The sequence below is a fragment of the Plodia interpunctella genome, chromosome Z (genome assembly GCF_027563975.2).
Source record: "Plodia interpunctella isolate USDA-ARS_2022_Savannah chromosome Z, ilPloInte3.2, whole genome shotgun sequence".
Taxonomy (NCBI): domain Eukaryota; kingdom Metazoa; phylum Arthropoda; class Insecta; order Lepidoptera; family Pyralidae; genus Plodia; species Plodia interpunctella.
Genome location: NC_071324.2, coordinates 158,071 through 178,852, shown reverse-complemented (window position 1 = coordinate 178,852; position 20,782 = coordinate 158,071). Strand labels below are relative to the sequence as shown.

Here is a 20,782-nt window from a genome sequence, read left to right as displayed (position 1 = left end):
TAAAATAAATAGTGCAGCAGTAGTGGAATGTCAGAGCGGCGTGGGCCGCGGCCGCTGTTGTTGTACACTGTGCGGCCGGTACCATGAAACTAACCATGGCCAGGATCGAGATTACCCCTCACCCCCTCACTTCGTCTTACCATACTTATATATAAAGTAATGAAGTGATATTATGCCCGAGAGTCTTTAAAAATAAAAAATAAAATATTGGGAAGTACATAGTATTTCCGCAGTCAACGTTTTCAATAATAATTCGAGTGTAGCTATGTTTAAATTCACTGGTAAAAGCTTCTGTAAATATTACATTAAGATCTCGTGAGTAATAAATTCTGAAACCGGGAATTTTGTTGAAAATGTATTGAAACCGATTTCATGAAAACACGTTTATACAAATATGTTTTTAACACGTTTATACACTTTGCCCGGCGTGGTTAATTATCACTTACGTATACCTACTTAATATTAAACTATCAAATAACTATTTGAAAAATGTATATAATGAGTTTGCAAATTTGTTGTCTATACATATAATTGATTCGGTGATTTGACCAATCACATGACGTGTTTTTTCATTTCATTTTTAGCCAATAGAAAACGTGCGTTGGTTACATATAATGTAGCGACTTCATTTATTCAATTAACACATTATTTACATCTCAACTTGACAATGAATGTTTGTGCCAAATTGTATCGTCATGTAAACTAGTGCTGTAATTACTTTCAGCTGACGAGTAATAGAGTAATTCACACTCACGGATCGAGGTCACATTAACCTATCTAAATTAACTAAAAAAGCGCCACTATTACCATCGCAAATAGGTATGTAAAGGCCAAGTTGTTATTGTCTGACTGTACATTACATAGCATCCCTGGATAACAATCATTCAATCATAAAACTTAAAGGCCATTTAAATTAGGACAAAATGTTTGATAGAGATTACCGCTACATCATAAAATATCAATAGTGAGCATTTTGAACTAATCAAATGAAAATGAGTTTATATACTGTTGACCGCTCCCGAGGACTTCGTGAATTCAAATGGATCCCTTATTTCTACGATCGCACCAACGAGTTCCGCGCGTCCTTGCTCGTTGGCTGTTGACATCATGCGCTGCTGATTTGCGGTCTCAGTATTGTCGAGACACGCCTTTATCGGTGACCCGCGGCCGGTCCTTCGCTAATCTCTATATTCCATGACGCACTGCGAAGCCGATAGCATCATATCAATATTGATAATTATTAATTTGTGAACAAATTAGCCACCCGCAGTCGACAGGCCGCCCCTCGAGGGGTGTCGCCGATGTAGAGTTGATGTCGCTTTGTGGGTCGCTGTTTCTCAGGACCTGATGATTTGATTTATTTACTTAAAAAAAAAGAGAAATCAGACCAAATGTTATTATTCAAAATAGACCGAACTGTAAAGACCGATCGACCGGAGGGCATTACAATGGTGGAGTATTCAAATCAGCGTTTAGTGTCGTCTTGAATAATCTCTAAATTGAAACTCAATGTCATAACTAACATTTAGATCAACTTAGTGACGCTTCATCTAACGATATAGCATCACTAAGTAGAACCTCCACATCCACTTTATGTTTGACGAAGCACGTTGCAGATTTCTTTATGTAAACATTTTGACGAAGCTTCTTGCGGATTTTACTATTGTATATTTTGACGAAGCTTGTGGCGGATACTTTTCTGTATACGTTTTGAATAGCATGAAATAAATTTGTAACCAATTCTTAATTCAAATAAAACCTCTACCAGGATCTGCACGTTTGTGCTACCCAAGTATGCTTCAATTTAGTATGTCAGTTGTAAGAATATGTATTAGTATCGGCACAGGGTGTTGTGTTGAAATAAATAAAGAATAAATTTTGTTCCACGGTGTATTGTGTTATTTCCATAGTGGACTTTCTGTGCGATAAAATAATTATGCTATTTATGTGTTAGTAGCAATGATTGCTGGCCGTCGGACGTGAGACTTTGGATTGGACTGAGGTTTTTATTATTGAGATAACTACAGGTTTGACAAACTGACATACTGATACGGCTTGCTTGACTCATTTTGACACATGGCAGTCCAGTGCAATCTGTGAGGGTAATGGGTTATTTTGGAAAGACCAGCAACTGGAACTTCCAGCCGGAGAACTGGAATTTCCAGCGGAATTTGCTCGGATAAACAAAATGACAAAATGTAAAAAATAAGAAAAAAATATTTTAGGCTTTTGTATGCTTATTGTAATTTAATTTCAAGTTTATCGGAGAAACTTTTTTGTTTCATACAAAGTTTACCCTCCCCTTTTTTGGCTTTAAGGATTGAGCTTAGAAAAATCCTTCCTTGTATGAGCGGTATGGTAAAATCAGTCTTCTGTCCAAATTTCAAAGTCATAGTTATTTTGGTTTCAGTTCCGTAATTTGTAATGTATTTATATGTAAACACGGAACTGGATGATGACGGCAACGTCAGACGGGATTTTTGTCATTTTTATTTTAGTTTAATTATTATTTTAGTATTTGTGTTTATATTTACTTTGTACTCGAACTTTGTATGGGTATAACGTGTTGAATGTAAACACCTATTAGGTTTGCTATAATATATTTAGTATAACTAATGAGTTATATGACTTGTACTTCCATTTAAATAGATATTTTTGTAAAATATTTAATTTAATTAAATACACTTATTTTAATGATATAAGACTGTTTTTTGTGAAGTTTGTGCAAACCGTCGCCTCTCGGCGGCCTTCAGTGAGAGTTAGCTAGCTAGTTATGATGAAGTTAGCCGCAAGCTGCACTCCAACGGATCAAACTTTACCGCTTGACGACGATACTCGGCCACTTTCCCACTTCAGGATTATCACTATAACTTTACATAGCTTGTATTTCTATTTAGCTTTATCAAATTGTTTATTTTTAAGGTATATTCATGTCACAACTTTGTAATACTTTTCCGTTTATAATAATTAATTCATAATAACATCAAATTGTAATTAATTGACTAAACGCGAGTTAGTTTCACCTGCAAGGGTTTCGCTATGATGCAGAGGCTATTCAGCTGTAAGGTATACATTTTAAATCAAAGTTTTCCAAAGTCCCACGCGAGCCAAGTCCCGGAGGAAATCAAGTACTACGTGCGAAGCATGGGAAACTGTACACTCGCAGCTTGTGACACGTTTTCTTTGACTTGATACAATTTATTCAGTTCTGATTTGAGTTTATCTTGCTCGGCAAATATGTGACAGCGGGCGAAGCGCGGCGTCGGGTTCGAGCGGCTAATATCCTGGAACAGCAACTCTCACATTTTCTAAACCTGGGATTGAAAACTCTCGGGTTGGGATTAAACTCTTAATATAGGTATAATGAATATAGATATAATTAATATATCTTGTACGTACATATTGATCTTAATATAGATATAATTGTTATTGTTTACCAAAAGCTCTGCCTAGGTAATAGTTCAGTGGTTCCGACATAGTAGAACATTATTTTCCAAACTTCACGTTCTATTCAGAAAATGAGGGCCATTTTTAACGATTTAAGAGGAGCGAAGCTCCGGGGCTTCGCTCGCAGTGACTGACAAATACAAATACTAGGAAGAACGGGTGGCGCGCGTCGCGCGGCGATCCGCGAGCGGCACTCGCTGAATGGTATTCTATTTCCGATTGTGATTTATTAATATCCGAGCGGGGCCGACTCGGACAGACGTCATGATGGCAACGCACGATGAACTTACATGACAGAACAATAGGTTCGTTTGAATGCGCGATGGTGGCCCATTGGTTAAGACACCAGCTTGTGGGCCGAATGGTCCCAAGTTCGAGACCTACCTCGTGCCACATGAGTATAATTTTGTATACGAATGTGACTCATGTATAGTATCTTTCATAGGCCATCACTTGGTTCCGGCGAAGAAAAATATCCTGAGGAAACCTGAACTTTATCATGTCATGATTTATCACTTCATAATCTTGCCCATGCAGAAAGTCGTTGTGTGTTACATTCCATATCATGGTCACGACCCTGGGCAGCAATGTGGAATTTTTGAACATTTTTCTCATTCGTTATTTTGCACTTCATTAGGTAATACATATTATGTCAATATATATATATAATAGTAAACAAATTTTGTCCGCCTAAATGAAGATATTTCCTATAAACGATTTAGGAAGATGTAGGTATTTCTACATCTTCTTAATAATAAGTAATAGAACAATAATATATATACAAAAAAAATATCTTTTATACACGCTAATCTCTGAAACGGGTTTGAATGAAACTCTTTTAATGTGTAACAATTAAGCCTGGACATCAGCCTAGGGTTAAGCTGAACTATAGAAATTTGAAAGTAATTCGTATAAGGTTATACATACACATATATTATATACGCTGGAGTGATAGAAATCATTGAAGTCGTGGGTGTCAGCAAAATTTTTATAATTTCTCTCTGCATCACTTGGTTGCCGGGACAGAGAAACCTCGTACTATAAGCCTACCATTTACATGACTTTGTAATGAAGTTAAAATAACCAACAACAAAGCTAAGTTGTAATACAAAGCTTCTTTCCTTATCAGGTAAATATCTATTACGGATAGTAATAGTATGAACCCGAGGTTCATGCGGCCCATTGTAACACTAGCTTACTGCTTGTAATTCATCTGCGGTCGCCAAAACGCTGAAACGAATTGTATTAATCTATCGGCCCGTCCCAGCTTCGCTCGAGTAAAACTAATATAATACATTGTACAATTTATTATATTAGTTTTAGAAAGGTTTTAGGTAAAATCGTACATCTGTAAGTAAATACCGTAAATAAATCCGTCTGTCCATTAGTTTTTGAGTTTATAACGTTCATATTCATATAGAAAGTTACTGGGGTACTCTTTTATAACATTTAGTGAAATTATTTATTATATTATTTATTATTACGAGCTGTTAAGTGTCCCACTGCTGGATAAAGCCTCCATTCTTTCCATTTGATCCGGTCTTGTGTTAAATCTTTCCAGTTTGTAAGATATTTGTTAAACTCCTATCGCCATCTGGTGTTTAATTTTTTCTGTTTGCGGTTGTTGTCGGAACCCAGCAGCAGATAAAGGTGTGAGCACTAGTATGTCAATATTGGAAGAATGCATGAGACTTTAGTTATAGAGATAGAGGGGAAGATTTCCCTCAAGAATTGAATCCTTTCACGCATTGTCAGTAAGGATATAACTATTAAAAATGTCTACGCTCCAACTATGCGAATGGTAGGTCCTATACTTCTATATTACTTACTTTGGCTCAGTGGTAGAAGTGGGTGTTGGCATCCGAAACGAGAGTAAGTTATATACTCTAACTACACTATTTACGTCAAGATCACATATCTGTGGTCAAGACAGTTTTCCCTCTATTTTCGTTTTCGTCGTCTGAAATATTTCAGTTGAATAATGAAGTTTCCGCCAGCTAATGGCATATTTTTGAGCACTCGTCTAAAATTGTACTGACGCGGATTTCATTTCAAGATGTTCGTGTTGCTACGGGGGCTGCGTACCTCGGCCCTACCAATGTTCTTCGTATCTATTCCGATATGTGCAACCTATCTCTTTCTCTTATAAAATCATTATTAGAAAAGGTATCCGTAGACACATTCTTTCTGAGATGAACATATACAATTCTATGTCAGTTCAATTAACATTAAGTTGAGGCCGGGTCTTTAAAGTAGGTAAACGGGTCACACAATATTATCGCGACTGTCACTAATTGTATTACTATGTTATTGCCTATAAGTTGCCTTCTCCTTTCTCCTTTGGGAGCTTTAGTTATCATAGCTAATTAGATTTACTTTTCAATACTATCACAAAAAACTTATTTCGTCTTAATTCGGGTCAGTTGTACGGCCTTTCAAGCAATTTGTTTTTCTTTTTCAAGTACGCTTTGTAGAGTGTTTCAATTCAATTGACATAATGCGCAGTTGTAACAGATAATACGTCGTCGGGCGACGAGTGCGTGCTGCGGCACGTGCGCTCTGCGAATCTCGCGAACAAAACAACCGCATTGTAGAAGCATCCTACATGCACCTATATCTTACGAGATTTTATTATTCAGATGTAAGGCTCGTCACAATCTTAGCTACAAATCGGTTGTTAAACATAGATCTCCAATAGACCAAGTAGCCTGCGTAATTAAAACAAATGGAGTGCGTGTTCTTCACTTGAAGGATACGCTTGGGAGATGGTGTTAAACTTGACAAATATTGACGTCAGTAAATGGCATGTTTTGTTCTATGCTGAAATATAGACTCAGAATGTGAAAAAACATCACATAAAATCCGTATGTTTACACTTTTTTATTAATATTATGAATGTTTCAAAGAAACTTAGAGTTTATGTTAGGGAAAATTAGGTACGGTACCTGTTCCCTGTGCCCTCTGATGAACTTTTCAAGTACCTAACATCCATCTTACCCTATGGCGTAATGGTATTTCAATTAGTATTGGTACCACATTAGGTTTGAAAATCAGATTCTTTGTTTCCAGATTATTTAAAAATTTTCTGAATCACCTGAATAAGATAATTGTTTCTGTACTTCAAAAATCACGTCTTCGAAATCACAAAATTAACGCACACAATTTTAAAGCTCGAGCGGCACAAAAGGAAGTTGCGTGTGAGTTGACAGTGCTCCGTTGGATGTGTAGTGTCATTCGCGCATTAGCGGCAGTCTTCATATCCGTAACATAGCAAACTCCAGGAGCGCCGCCTGCGCTGGTAGATCCAGGAGCGGCCTTGCTTTGCGTAGACCAGCAAATTACTAAGGGAACAAATGTCTAGCTGGACCTGGTAGAAGAGGCAATCCCAAGAAATGGCTTGAAGTCATCAAGGATGATATGCATGCCAATGGTCTGACTACTAGGGATGCCGACGACCGTGCGAAGTGGAAACGAAAAAGTAGGAAAGCAGACCCTTCGTTCCCAAGTTACCCTAGGTGAAAATGGCTAAGGCTTACAGAGTAATGTACGGTACGGAGAGCCTCATCTGTACCGTAAATAATTACTTGGACGAGGGGGCGTATCAAGACTTCGTGGAAGTCGTTACTGCACCGGTGGGGGTCACCAGTCATTAGCTAACCCACGTGGTCGTACATTAATGATGACTTCTAGAACAGACACACAATACCCTATTTGTGTGTTATGCTGATCATGTATGTTGTATCGCGGCTATAACATAAGACATTAGGCAGGTCTTAAAGGGTCAACATTAAAATAATACAAAATTGATTGAACACTTGAAGCTTCTAGTTTATTTTAGAGATTCAAAATAAAAAAATGTTCGGTGTTATTGGTCTAGGTATAAATAGGACTATCAATGTGCACAGTTGAGAACAAGAAGAAAGAGTTATCAACAATAAGCAAGCGGGGAGGGGGCAGAATTAGGTCGGTCTTGGTGCGTGCGACAGGGGCAGGGGGGAAAGGGACCGCCCTTCCCTCCCTACCTTCTACAGTGCAGAGACAAAAACATTACGCTGATATTAATTATATTATTTTGATGAAAATTATGACAATAATATGTGAAATATTTTTTTTACATATTTTTATTGAGGTAAAAAGATTATAAAAAATATTATATGGTCATTATATTCTCGTACGTATATCACACCAGCTGCGCCCCGTACATTTTGCGTGAAAGAGTAAAAAACATAAGCACACACGTGCACACACAAATTCTCACAAACTTTCGCATTTATATAGAGTTATAAAATAGGTTCGGAAAAAGCTATACTAATAACGTGAGCTTTTTCGCAAGCAAAAAAAAAGAATTATGGCAGGATAGCCCTTAGAACTTGAACTCAAACATCAAGTCGAGCCGCAAAATAGTCTTGTTGAAAAAGGTCGAAGAAATCTGACTTTGGCGGAGTATAGTAGTTACAAAGATGACATTCGTGTTATTTTAGCAGTTTCTGAATATTAAGGTTTTCTGCAGAATCTTTCAAGCCGCAATAAGTTTTCAATAAACTTATACGTATTGAATACAACAAATGTATATCTATTGGCAAGCGATGCATAGTGATACCAAGGCGTTACCGTCAGTCACTAACTATGCAGTAAGTGGTATTGTCATATGCTACATTGTATACAAGTTAGTCGTCCTGAGTCAACCAGAGCTAGTTCTGAGGAAGTCTTGCTTTAGTGGCATCGCACCTCGCTCTCGTTACAATATCAAAATATAACTTTGATAGCACTTCGTCAACATTCTCGCATGGTTCGTAGGAGCTTTGTAATTTTTTTCTCTCCTAAGTATAATACAATTAATTAACAAACAGCAGTTTCGGTTGCAGTTTTAGTTATTAGCGCACCTGGTTCAGTCGCGAGTCTAGGATTCCAACCGGGGCTCATTGTTCGTCAGAGTCCGCAAACCTCTGTGCCTGTAGTGGCATCTCATCCCGCGCCGCCTTGTTCCCCGCACCCCGCACCCCGCACCTCGCGCTCTCATTGTCACAGCTTTTCATTCACTCTTCACCGTATCTTCCCTCAATGGCAATGCTTGTGTGTTTCTGACGAATTTAGAATTATTAATAGGCTTTTGACCTTTAATGAATTATTTGAATTTGTAAATGTCTTGCTCGTGCTATAATTATGTACACTTCTACAAGGCGTCAAGCGAGAGAGCTGAAGAGTTTAGAATTAGATTATAATTAGATAAGATTAGAATTAGATTTATTAGAATGTTTCTGTGTTTTGAATGTTTATTCAAAATAATATTTATAAAAGTATATATAAAAAGTAGGTAATCCGGCTGTCATTATTATGCCATAGCGTGAACATAAACCAAACGGTGACAATGCTTTACTCGCCCGGGCGCTTCATCCATCAGTCATCACCAACGTCGCGATGATACTTGTTCGAGAGATAAGTAAATACTGAAATATCGCGGAGGAAAATCGGAAACGCAACGTCTAACAACAACGTTCTACCTTTGTTCGTCTCGTGTTATTTAGATATACCTAAAATCTTTTTTTAATAGGTACGTTAATACTTTAAAATATTGGCATATAAAGATGTTACCACTTACCACATCCATACTAATATTATAAAGGAAGTGTTTGTAAGTTTGTATGTTTGGGGTACTCTACGGAACTACGATTAGCATCGATTTAAAAGTATTTCATCAATATGTAGAACGGAAGTCAGAAAGGCTATATTTTGTTCAGTTTTTTACCAAGAAATTTTTATAACAAAGGTAACTGAAATTGGGTGTTTCTCAGATCGTTTCAACCGCTGCGGTCGCGCTGAATTACAAGTTTTAAAATTTTAACAAAAACAAGTTTATGTGTACAGTAGTAATGTCCATTTTATGAATGATTGATTTTGAAAATGATTGGTTGGTCAAGAAAATTGACGTATCGTAATGACAGCGCGGCCGCAGCGGTCGAAGCGCTCTGCGATCCACCAGTTGCAATTGCAAAGTCAGCGAAAAAACGGTCAGTAGAAAGGTTTCTTTTCGAACGCTACTTTGTGGGTGAGAGATACATCAATGGGTTGTAAGGAAACAATAGAGCTATATAATACTTATAAAAAAGTCCGCGACAGCATACATCTAGCTTTCTTATTTTAGCTACTATACCTACTTTTATACTATGAAAATTAATTACAATTATGAATCCTTTTTAAAATACAAAAGTTTATCGCCACAAGCCGGGAAGGGCTGCTAGTATCTATATAATTCAGAAAATACGTTTATAATAACAAATAGATCTCTCGCTGTCGTCTGAGCGACTTTGTTACATTGCATTTTCACGAAGCCCATCATTTTATAAAATTCGTGTGTAACATTATCACGAATATAATCATTAGACGTCGTTGTCGACAATCGTCTCTGTTTAAATCTCTAATGAGTCTCTCCTTTCTGAATTGGCTGAATTCGCAAGGTTTGGTTTTGTAAAAGTCACATTATTCTGTTTCAGGTGAGCGCCACTCCACATTCTGTCGCCAACTTTACGGTCGGCGTCGAGGAGGTAAGTGCCAGTTGTCCCTCGCCCTCTTCCGAGCCCGCCACACGCGACCTGAGCGTCGTCGCCGTTGGTAAGGCTCTGCAGGTGATTAGATGCGAAACTGGCTGAGAGCTTGTAGATCCTTTCAGATGTTCAGCGCTCTACTTCACTAAGATCGTAGTCGAATGATGAGTCGACCAATCTTTGTTGTACCTGATTTTGCATCCCCTGGTATTTTTCTTTCTATAACCTAATAACCTAATCATTCATGTTAGTGTTGGTAGTCTGATTCATAATATGAGCGACCACATGTAGGTACAATTCATACAATACTCCGTGCAGTTTTAAACACCGCGCGCTGTGATTAACTTTTCGTTAGAAACTATGTCGATGGTTTATTACTTAGCTTGAAAATATGAACAAAGCGAATTATACAACAAAAACACAGTTAGTCAAGCTGAGAATAATTAGTTTTATCCAGATTTTCAAGCTAGATTGCATTTTTTTTTGTAACAAGTAAGTATTCATTACACAATCGAATCAATAAAAACACTAGGCATGTTCATAGGCGGCGTTTGCTTCAGTGTCAGATCTTTTCCATTATCATGACTTCGTAGCAGCGGTATGGCGCAGTAATCCTGTGACATGATAAGTAGTACCATCTTAACTCACTATTATAAGTACTCGCGTTATGAATTTAACACCTTAGCGGCAGGAGCAGTTATCTGACTCATCCATTAGAGCTAATGGATCCTGATGTAATTAATGTACGGCTCGTAGATTTTATCGATCTCCATACCTTCCGGATGAAAGGAAACATCGAGAAAAATCATGTTAATAATAAGCCTCACCATAATCACGAAAAACAGTCGTGTCGTGAAGAACAAAAATAATTGTGACATCTGCCTCGACGATTTGAATAAAAAGCGTATTCGCTTTCTTTTCAAAACGGAGAAACAGATGCTAAATGTAATGTAATTAATGAATAATGAATGAATTTGGTTGTTAGACGGTAGAATGACATGCGGGTGCGTAAATATTCCAGTAGCGCTGCGTTGCGTAGCGTCCGCCGCGGGCTGGCGCGCTGACAACATTCCCTCGCGAGTCGCGCCTCATCCTCCATGCTCAGTCACATGCCACAGTCACGGGACGCACTATGTAGGTATATTTATAGCCACTCTGGGCAGCTCAGCCGCGGCGCAAACAACTGCTCCAATTATATTTTCATACCTTTTACGGACTTACCGAGAGAACAGTCATTTTCGAGTATATCGGTTTACGAGCAATTACTAAATTTTGCTCTCTTGATCAATATTATGATTTTGATCAAATTGACAAATATCATATACATATGCTTTATTTCGTAACAAATCTATCTGAAAAGACGGTTAAGCTAAATAAGATCTATTTTTAATCCCTCCCTGAATTCTCAAATAAATTCCACCATTATTATCTTGATGACATAGTAATAGCTCACAGCATGTTTGCGCAACTACCAGGTATATCACAATGACAGATTTTCTATAGAGAATATAATAGTAGTGTAATTTGTTCAAGAACAATTAAGAATTGTTAATTGATATCCAATTGTATCTCAAAAGAGCAGTTAATTAGTTTTATAGCGGCGACCGTTCGTCGGAATCTCCCCGCGGTAGCTATCGGTTTGGACACTCGCCATGTTCACGCATTGATTGTCACTCTCGAGTCGTAAATCCTGCAATAGTATGCTTGCTTTAGTACATAAAGCTATTTTTAAAGTTCCATTGATGCGTGACTCAGTTTGACGTAAAAATAATGTTTCTGACGAAAATAAAACAGCGGCGATACCTCGGCGCAGGCAGAACTCTGTTTGTGTTTACTACTTACCGTGATACTTCACGCTTACTCTTGATGTTGCACATCTTACATAGTCAAATAGAAAGACAATGTCAAATAAAATATAAAAATAGAAAACTAAACCTGTTGCTATTATTAACACTATTAACGAAGTACTGTCATGTAAAAAAGGGGATTAGGTGTGATACTAAACAATTGTTTATGTAAAAAAAGTAATTTTATTTCACAAAGTAAAAGAGGAAAGGCAGGGAACAATTATACAAAATAAAACAAAGGTTTACAAAAATATGGGCCTAGGAGGACGCTTGACTGATATCGGCGATTATAGTTAAAATTTAAGTAAATTAGTGAGGTTAAAATGAAATGAACAATTTGGAACCAAAAATTATAAGTTGGTTTTGTCGGGGAGTTTCTCAATTTAAAAATAAATTATTATATGGTAAAATTAAGTTTTGTGGTTCACCCAAGGTTGAACAAAATGAAATTTCTTTGTTTTTGGAAGATTCAAACATGAAAAATTACACCAATTAAGATTCGAAATAGTATTCCCTCTACAATAGCGTGGATCCAGATCAAGATTTAGTTAATTTTAGGCCAAATTCTAGCAAATTCTACACAAGGCAATACAGTAAAGGTATATTTTTTACAACCAATTTAAAGACTTTCCAAAACGAGATTAATATTTTCAAAATCCGTACCAATATAACGAGATAATTAATTTAGCAAATTAAATGAATTTCTATAGGAAAACTATGAAAAAGTAGAAATGAAGTGGTCACTTGAGTTACCTTTGCAGGGTTGGTATGATGAGCACAATAGGTAGGTAATAACAAACAATTCCACATTGTGCGCGGGTCCTTGGAACTCGTTGAATTTTCAACAAGTTTGTTGTTTGACTTGTATTTTATCGAACTCTGACTTTGTAATTGTTTATGTTTTATTTTGTTTTATTATTTGTATTTTTTTAATAAACTTATCTACATTTTTATCGAATGTATTATTATATTTATTTATTTATTATTTTAATTTCTTAATAATTTCGGCAACCGCCCGCAAGGTAACCGTTGGTCAACGACTGACGTTGACAGTTATGTACTGAATCCGTGACAGCTGACGTTGTCAACAGGCACGACCATACATTATTTACAAACGGCTTTCAAACGTATAAAAAAACAAAAGAAGGAACTCATACGATCGATCAAAATATTTTTACAAAAACAAGCTTTACAGTACATAGTAAAATTTAGAAGAAGTCAATTTTTTTTTCTATTTCGAATGGGGAGTAATTTATCTAGATCGACATCTGCTCACACTTCTCTATTTGTACGCGAGGGTACATACTCGTCGACATATTAGTTATTAGAAGTAGATAACTACTTCACTCCAGAAAAATACAAAATCCAAAGTATTTAAACAAGAAAATACGATAATTTGATTTTACTTTAATGAATTCATTTTGATCTTCTTAAATCCATAGGTGATTTATAAGATAACTTTTTTGATGATAATAATACAATTTTAATATGAGACTAGTTCTCGCTACCAAAAAAATATGGTAAATAATTGTTAGTTGCAGTCGGAGGCTCAGATTATGTACTCTAGTTTACTCTTTCAGTGTTCAAAAATGTAAGGATTGTCGTATTTTGAAATGTTATTTTCATGTTGGGTAGAGATTTGCATACGAACTGATGGTTGATGTACGTATGTACCGACATCACAAAAGGCAGGGCACGACATCGGCACGTTCTGGGGCTCGAGTGATCTCCGCGCGCCACATAATGATGACAGAAGAATAGTTTTTGCATAACATTTATCCTTATATGTTTAACAAAGGAAAGTCGTGGACGTGAATTTTTTCAAGAGAGACTGCTCATTTCTTACTTTTAAATTTTCTTATCAACTATCATTCTAAAAATGAAAAAAAAAAAACATTTTTAGGGATGGATTCTTCCTTGGCATACCTCGTTTGAGAGATGGATCCCTCAAACGACCTGTTTCTGGTGGACCCAAGGAGTCCACAAACAATGTAGTTAAGTTCATAAATTGTTCTCTTATTATTTTGCGTCTCAACCAAAACACGATCAATTAATTCTCTTGATTAAAAAAACATAGTTTTTGTGTTGGTTTGGTGAACTTCCTGAAATTGTGGATGTTATATTTCTGTTTCGAATGAATACAGTGGTCATAGTTGATCGGCAAGTAGCCGCCGCCCCGATCCGCCTGCGTATTGACCGCGGCGCGCTGCTCCTGACGGGGTGCTGTTAGTAGATTATATTATTATGTACATCCAGATCGTAAATCGAAGCATTTTATGCAAGGTGTATATCCACCGAGCTAGTTACGCCGAGTATAAAATGTCATTAATAATTTAATCGAGGTACTTATTTACTCTACTTTTCATTAGGATTGCAAGGAAATTAATAATAAATATAACAATATTCGTGGAAGTGAGCGCCTGTTTGTCTAGTTCCCGAGCTCTTTATGTTCCTGGCCACTCGTGATTAGATTTTACTTTTGTGTGAGATTTTATTTTACATAAAATAATGTCAAATTATACGAGTATGAAAAGTAAAAATAATATGTTATTTTTACTTTTCATACACGTATTATCGTTTCAAATTTACTCAATAACGTTTAGTAGTCAGTTCACTTATATTAATTTCTGTCCATTGAATATTTATATGGCCTGAATTGCTCCGAGAAGAGGATGGTACGGCCGGCCGTGCCGCTTTTTTTGCTCGACTTGTGGGGGGCACTGCCGTGCTCCCAGACTATGCAGTGCAATTAACATTTCTATAAAAAGCGTCGCTTTTTCATCGTTTGCTTTTTACGTAGGCACGTAGGTGTCGCGTCGTGAGAAATACTTCAGTCGCGCGTCTCTATACGTAACCTTACAATATGTGCAGCTTGTGATGTTATGATTGTGTAAATGATAATAGTATGTATTGTGTATACATTGTTAATATTTCTTATTATATCAGTAAGTATATCAGTTTATCGGAAGCCTCATTGAATACCTCAAAATTCTCATGATCCCTTGGGTTATAAGTTATAAGAATAATAATAAAAAATAAAAAAAGAAAGAATAAATCGTAATAGCAAAAGTATCATCAAACAAGTTTAATACTTTATTATTCCTAAAAGCTATCGATTTCCAATTTGCTGTTCCGCGTTTACGTAAAATGCCAACCATTTCTCCCGCAGCAATCAGTCAGGGTCCCGCTGCCGCAAAGCCAGGCGGCTACTCTGCATAGTCGGGTTGTTCACTTGTGCAAACATCAATAGCCGGCCCTCCTCCTTCCACGCTCCGCAAAACAACTGTGACGTCAACACTTTACGCTTTGTACTGATCTTTTATTTTGGGTATATACTTAAACTATCCACATTGTCCACAATAAATTATATGTCCAACATTTAAAACAGCATTGCATTGTATTGAAATCGAGTTGAATTAGAGTTTACTGACGTTTGCAACTGAACAAACAACCTTGGCTAATGAAAAAATTGATCCCGATAGGCATAGACACCCGCATAAATCGAGCTCAAGACATAGTTTCTCAAATGAGAAAAACGGAAACCTATTGAAGCCGACGAGATACGACAAGAGCAGACAGCGGGTCGAGCGCAACATTCGTCAGCCCCGGAACATTGACTGACGGCAGGCAACACCGCGCGCGACGTGACAGCCCGCTACGATATCAACAATACTTATTCCGATTTAGATTAATTTGAGGTACAAAGTCATAATAACAACTAACTAATAGAGAGCTATGCGTTATTTATATTCTATGAGCGTTTCGTCGTCCTTAAGTGTTAAGTGCATCGGACGGAATTAAGTCTTTAATTAGCCAAGGTTGTTCGTTCAGTCGATCTCATCTGGAGATTTTTAGCACCCCGATCTCCAGATTTGTTTTTTTTTGCCTTAAAAGTATTATAGGTACATGTATTAAAATATATCGCTATGACATAGGCAATGTTCTGAATCCAATCCTCGTAACACACTGAATGTGCAGTACCTACTTTACAGGGTATGTTTATATTCAATTTCCACGCAATTCCATTTGTTTTCAATGTAATTTTCTGTTAATTAAATTGCATAATGACTCCACTCTGCTTGTGAACCTACAACATGATATGATATGAACGAGTAGCGTGTAACTGTAAGGTACATGATTACGTCACATCTAGAAATTACTTGTTGTTTAATGAAAATGTTTGCCTCTATAGCAGTAACTATACAATAGGAAATGAAAATTACCTCTGTGTATGAGTAAGTACCTACATACGAATCTAGCGTATTTGGTTTTAACTGTGAACGCCGTGCGAATACGTCTGGCCCATTCACAACTTTCGTTGGGCTTTATAATTATCGACACCGTTGGTCCATTCACACCGCGCGGCAATCGCAAATAGTTTCGGAGGGCGTTTATCGACGCAACGTAATTTATAACAGCAGAATATGCGCGGCTCAATTAACTGCGCTGACGCAATACACACCAAAACAAATTGGAGATGAATAGCGGAGGTGAGGTGGGGGGTGGGGGGGGGGGGTAACCTCTAATATCGCTTCAGTACGGAAATAACACAGCTCGGTCGGATACCACGACTCACCTCGAATGCATCGACGTCTTACAAGATTATTTTTTACCTCGCACCTCTTCCGTACTGAAGCGATATTAGAGACTGCCACCCCCACCCCCTAAAGAGGCTAAAGAGCCTCTACTGTTCACCACGTGCCCTGTCTTTGTTCATGGCCTCCTCATATTCTGAAACCATCGACTGCATTGCAGGCGCAGTCTGGCTACCGGTCGCTGACGTGACCCGATCTAATTCCTTTAAATAAATATAAATACTTTTAAATAAAAAAATAGAACAAAAAATAAAATTTGGACGCAAGCTTTTATTATTGTCCGAGAGAACTTATTGCATCCCACGTCTGGAGCCATTCCTCGTGGCACCATCAAGGCATGCTTATCATAATAATACATTGTCATCCAAACTAAACGCATGTACAAATTTCTGCTTCAAAATTGAGTTGCAAGATTCTACCTGAGACAAGGGACATACATTGAAATTAAATAAAAGCTTGTAAAAAGCACATGTAGGTTATATTCTACCCGCGCACCAATCCGTTTTTCATAACAATCCGTCCAGTAAATTTTGCGTGAAAGAGTGACAAACATACATACACATATGATGTATGTGTGTATGTATGCTTGATCTAGATAGCATCGTTCACAAACTTTCTTATTTTGAATATTAGTACCTTAGTCGAAAATGTAGATACATTTTATGAAAAGTTTAAGAATTTCCTTTCGGGGCTATCGTATAGTTGTGTTTTCAAGCTTTATTCCGCACTAGGTCAGGCCGAGGGTCCGGGGCAGCGCTGGAGTCGCTCTAGTTACGGCGGCTGCTCGCTTCCCGTCGCACACAACAAGTGCTCTCTATTTGTACGATGACCTTATTGCATTTTCTTCAAAGCTGTGGAGTTGCCAGATCTGAGAATAGGTTTTTCAATAAAATATAATCACATTTTCACGACGAAAACAAAAGATCTTAAGCACGTTGCCTTTCCTTGAGGATAAGTCTGAAATTTACTTACAGTTTATTAAAAATAAAACAAACATTGCGTTCTTTCCTGAATTTTCCTTAACTTGTGCTGTGAAGGAAACAATGTAAGAATTAATTATGATAACATTAAGAAATAGATGGCAGATGTGTTAAAATAACTTTTATTGCGATTCTATTTTAACAGCAAACATATCAACAAAGTGAAATGTTCGCGTGCCAAGTAATAAAATACAAGTGTATCGTTTGTAATAACGTTTAATCAAAACATTAAATTGCACAGTGTCGTAGTCAGCAAGCAGTTTTCCAAGAGTTTGTATTTACCATTATTTTGTATAAGAAAACATAGGAACAATGTAGGTATGTAAACAAAGAAGCAATTATCTAAGTATTTGATTTAAAGCAAAATGAAACATCGGGTCTTCGTTTTTTTAATGTCATCAATTAAGTTTATTTATAGGACCAAAAGTAGTTCTAAAATTTATCTTGAAAGATTTGATCCGATCTGAATATAGATACGATCGTTGCAAGTTTAGATTGAAAAAAAAAAAAGTTTTACAATAGGAAAGGATTGTCTCCGGGGAAGGTCAGCTGAAGTAGCTATAAAGCTGAACAATCAGCGATCAAGCGGGCGACCACAAACAAATAAATGGAAGCGCAAATATAGAGAGCCCACAAAAATAGAGAATGCGAGCGGCTGACACAGTTTCCTCCGCAACTCTCCGCGTGATATTTTTATTGAACGCCAAAGATAATATGTAGTTTGTAGCGTACAGATAGCACACAGAACAGATCGGTCAGTTGTGAGTTGTATTCGTGCAACTCGAAAACTGTATTGTCGGTTGGCAATACATACACATACATACGCGGAACAAATATTTTAATGTTAACTCCATTTATTGTTAGTGCCGTCAGCGGACATAAAACAAATTACATTGTAAATAAACTATAAATGTTTTTCACTTTTTTATGTAATGCATTTTGTGAGATACAAATACTTTGAGATCTTCGGAGACATGCAGTATTCAGCATGCGCGGACACAGCCTTGTAAGGTCAGTGCACACCAACTGCGTAACGCATTTGTCTACACGTTTCTTGTAAAGAATTTCAACCCTTCTGCTATATAGGTAAAATTCGTTACAAAAATAAATAGCTCGAACGAACGACAGACTTACCATTCGGCAGTGGAATGTCACAAAGACATTTCAGCTCCTCGACGGGCTATACTCGTATTACTGCCATGATTACCAAGTAGGTAACTCAACATCTACCTAGCGCAGACCGCTTCTAACAGGAATCTGTATAGTGAACAGTTTATAGTCACTAGTGGGTGTCTCTCGTGACCTGCCCAAAATGTGAATCATGTGATTTGGCACCAACGTTGGCACCAACGTTGGCCCCAACAGACGTCAGCATTATCTGGTTATTTCTGCCGCCGCCTCACGCTTGGCAACAATATAAACAGTCGGTTGGTTTGTTTTGCTCGTTGTAGGCCTAGCGTTGGCTGGCTGTGACCAGTCTATAGAAAAATCTGTTTGCATCGTAAAGATAGAAGAAAAGAAGAAAATATTTCAATTTTTTTTTCTACAAACTTTGATTCAACCGCATAAAAAGACATGTAGCAGAAACCACAGCTGAAAATAACAAAAGAAAAAGCATCTCCACAAACTTTGTTAATAATTTTAAAATAAATAATTATAAATTACAAAGATAATTTGGCGTACAGTACATGTCATGTTGCAAAGTCTCGTAATCTTATTGGTCCAAGTCAATACGGTTTTCAGTCTGATCCTAAACTAGTTCAATTTACTGCAACGAAGTTGGGTCGTAATAGAGGTAGCCTTCACGATATGGACGCAAACTTTGAAGAAGCAAATTACGTGATTACATCGTGTTAATAGACAGTAATTTTTTTTGATGAAAAAGAAAGTATAAGGAAGTCGGCAGATTTAAATAAATTTCATAACCTAAATAACAATAATACACATAATATTGTGCAAAAAATCTCTATACCAGCGAAAACAATTATACACACTTATGTTCACACAATAATTAGTAGCTGATGTGTAATAAGTTCGGTTGATTGCTAACGGTATGTGATAAATTAATGAAAGATCAAGTCGAATGCAATTTTGTAGGCGCTCAAAGAAAAATCTCAAATTGTTCAAAAAGGAGTTTGCGCGTCCCTCGTGTCTCAAAGTAGAACTGAAATAAAAACTCGCAACTATGACGTTAATCGTGCCAACAACCGCCGCTAGAAATGTATTCAGATATTTTCATTTGACGACAAAACAGACCGATGAAACATCACTTCGCTTCGTTTTGCTAAAAAACACTGCACACATTCAAATGAACAAGCTGTGTCTGGTTACAGCCCGCGCATTTCGTTTCATGCAATTTGAAAATTTCCTCATACACATAGTCCTCTGTCTGACATTTAGCATTTTTAGTTCTTGCAATTTGAAAATACTTTAACAGAATAAACGACGGGAACAGAAGCGGAATACTCTACAATTGCGATGTAATCTGACTGAAGCCTGAAGGGTGGCTCCCGCTCGTCCCCTGCTCCGCCCCGTCTCGGGGGAACGCTGAACTGGTCATGTAATCAGCTGTTAAGCCGGGGACGACCAAGTTAAAAACACCACAATGATGAACGTGAACGGGGAGTATGCTGTAATACTGACGTGTCCCGTTATACAATTACGAGCTAAAGAAAATAGTTCTAGACGATTTCCATGTGTGTGTATTTAACTTCCCACATCTTGTGTTTTAATATACCAAGTAAGTATTTGTTACTCTTTGGTGTTTGTCTTTTATTTACGTGTAATAATAATATTAAATTAATTTCTATCGATCAGCGTTTGTTGAATGGATTTTATGGATTACAGAAATGCAATTTTGAAGTACACACTGAATTGAACTAATGTAAATGTACTGTTATTATTATAATATATCTATACCGAGAGTCTGGTGAAACCCAGATTCATGTGATCATAGAAGAACCGGCAGTCGTGACAATATAGATCGACACATCAGAAGTGTTATGTCAACGGCCACAATTAATAACATTTACAGCCGTACTTGGGATTTAGTTCTCACCATTTAGTAATTAACACATTCGCGCTTCTAAATCATGAATTCAGGAAATCAACTCTACTGTGGGTATGTGGGGCGGGTAGGAGGGGGAGGGGTTCGAGTGGCGCCGGCGAGTCTCGCACGGGGCGAGCCGACGGCGCGGCGCCGGCGACCCCTTCACAAGACACCAAAATAACTTAAACACTGATTCTTCAAATAAGCCATAAAATCCAGATACTGGCATGATTCCTAACACTAATAATTTGCAAGGACTTTGTTTGAAATAAATATTATGTAGAAGGTACATAGACAAGACCTAAATCCCAATTACAATAAA

The 20,782-nt window shown here is 37.2% G+C and overlaps 1 protein-coding gene across 7 annotated transcripts in view; it reads left to right on the top strand.

The window, feature by feature from the left end:
- Pdp1 (PAR-domain protein 1) overlaps positions 1-20,782 on the top strand; it is a 101,578-nt gene that overhangs the window by 27,557 nt on the left and 53,239 nt on the right. For 4 of the 7 annotated variants that reach the window (XM_053768650.2, XM_064437041.1, XM_064437042.1 and 1 more), the window contains exon 2: positions 9,939-9,989. The exons of the other annotated variants lie outside the window; for them this stretch is intronic. In XM_053768650.2, the coding sequence (XP_053624625.1) occupies positions 9,939-9,989 (51 nt within the window). The remainder of the gene's footprint in view (positions 1-9,938; positions 9,990-20,782) is intronic. 7 annotated transcript variants of the gene reach the window in all.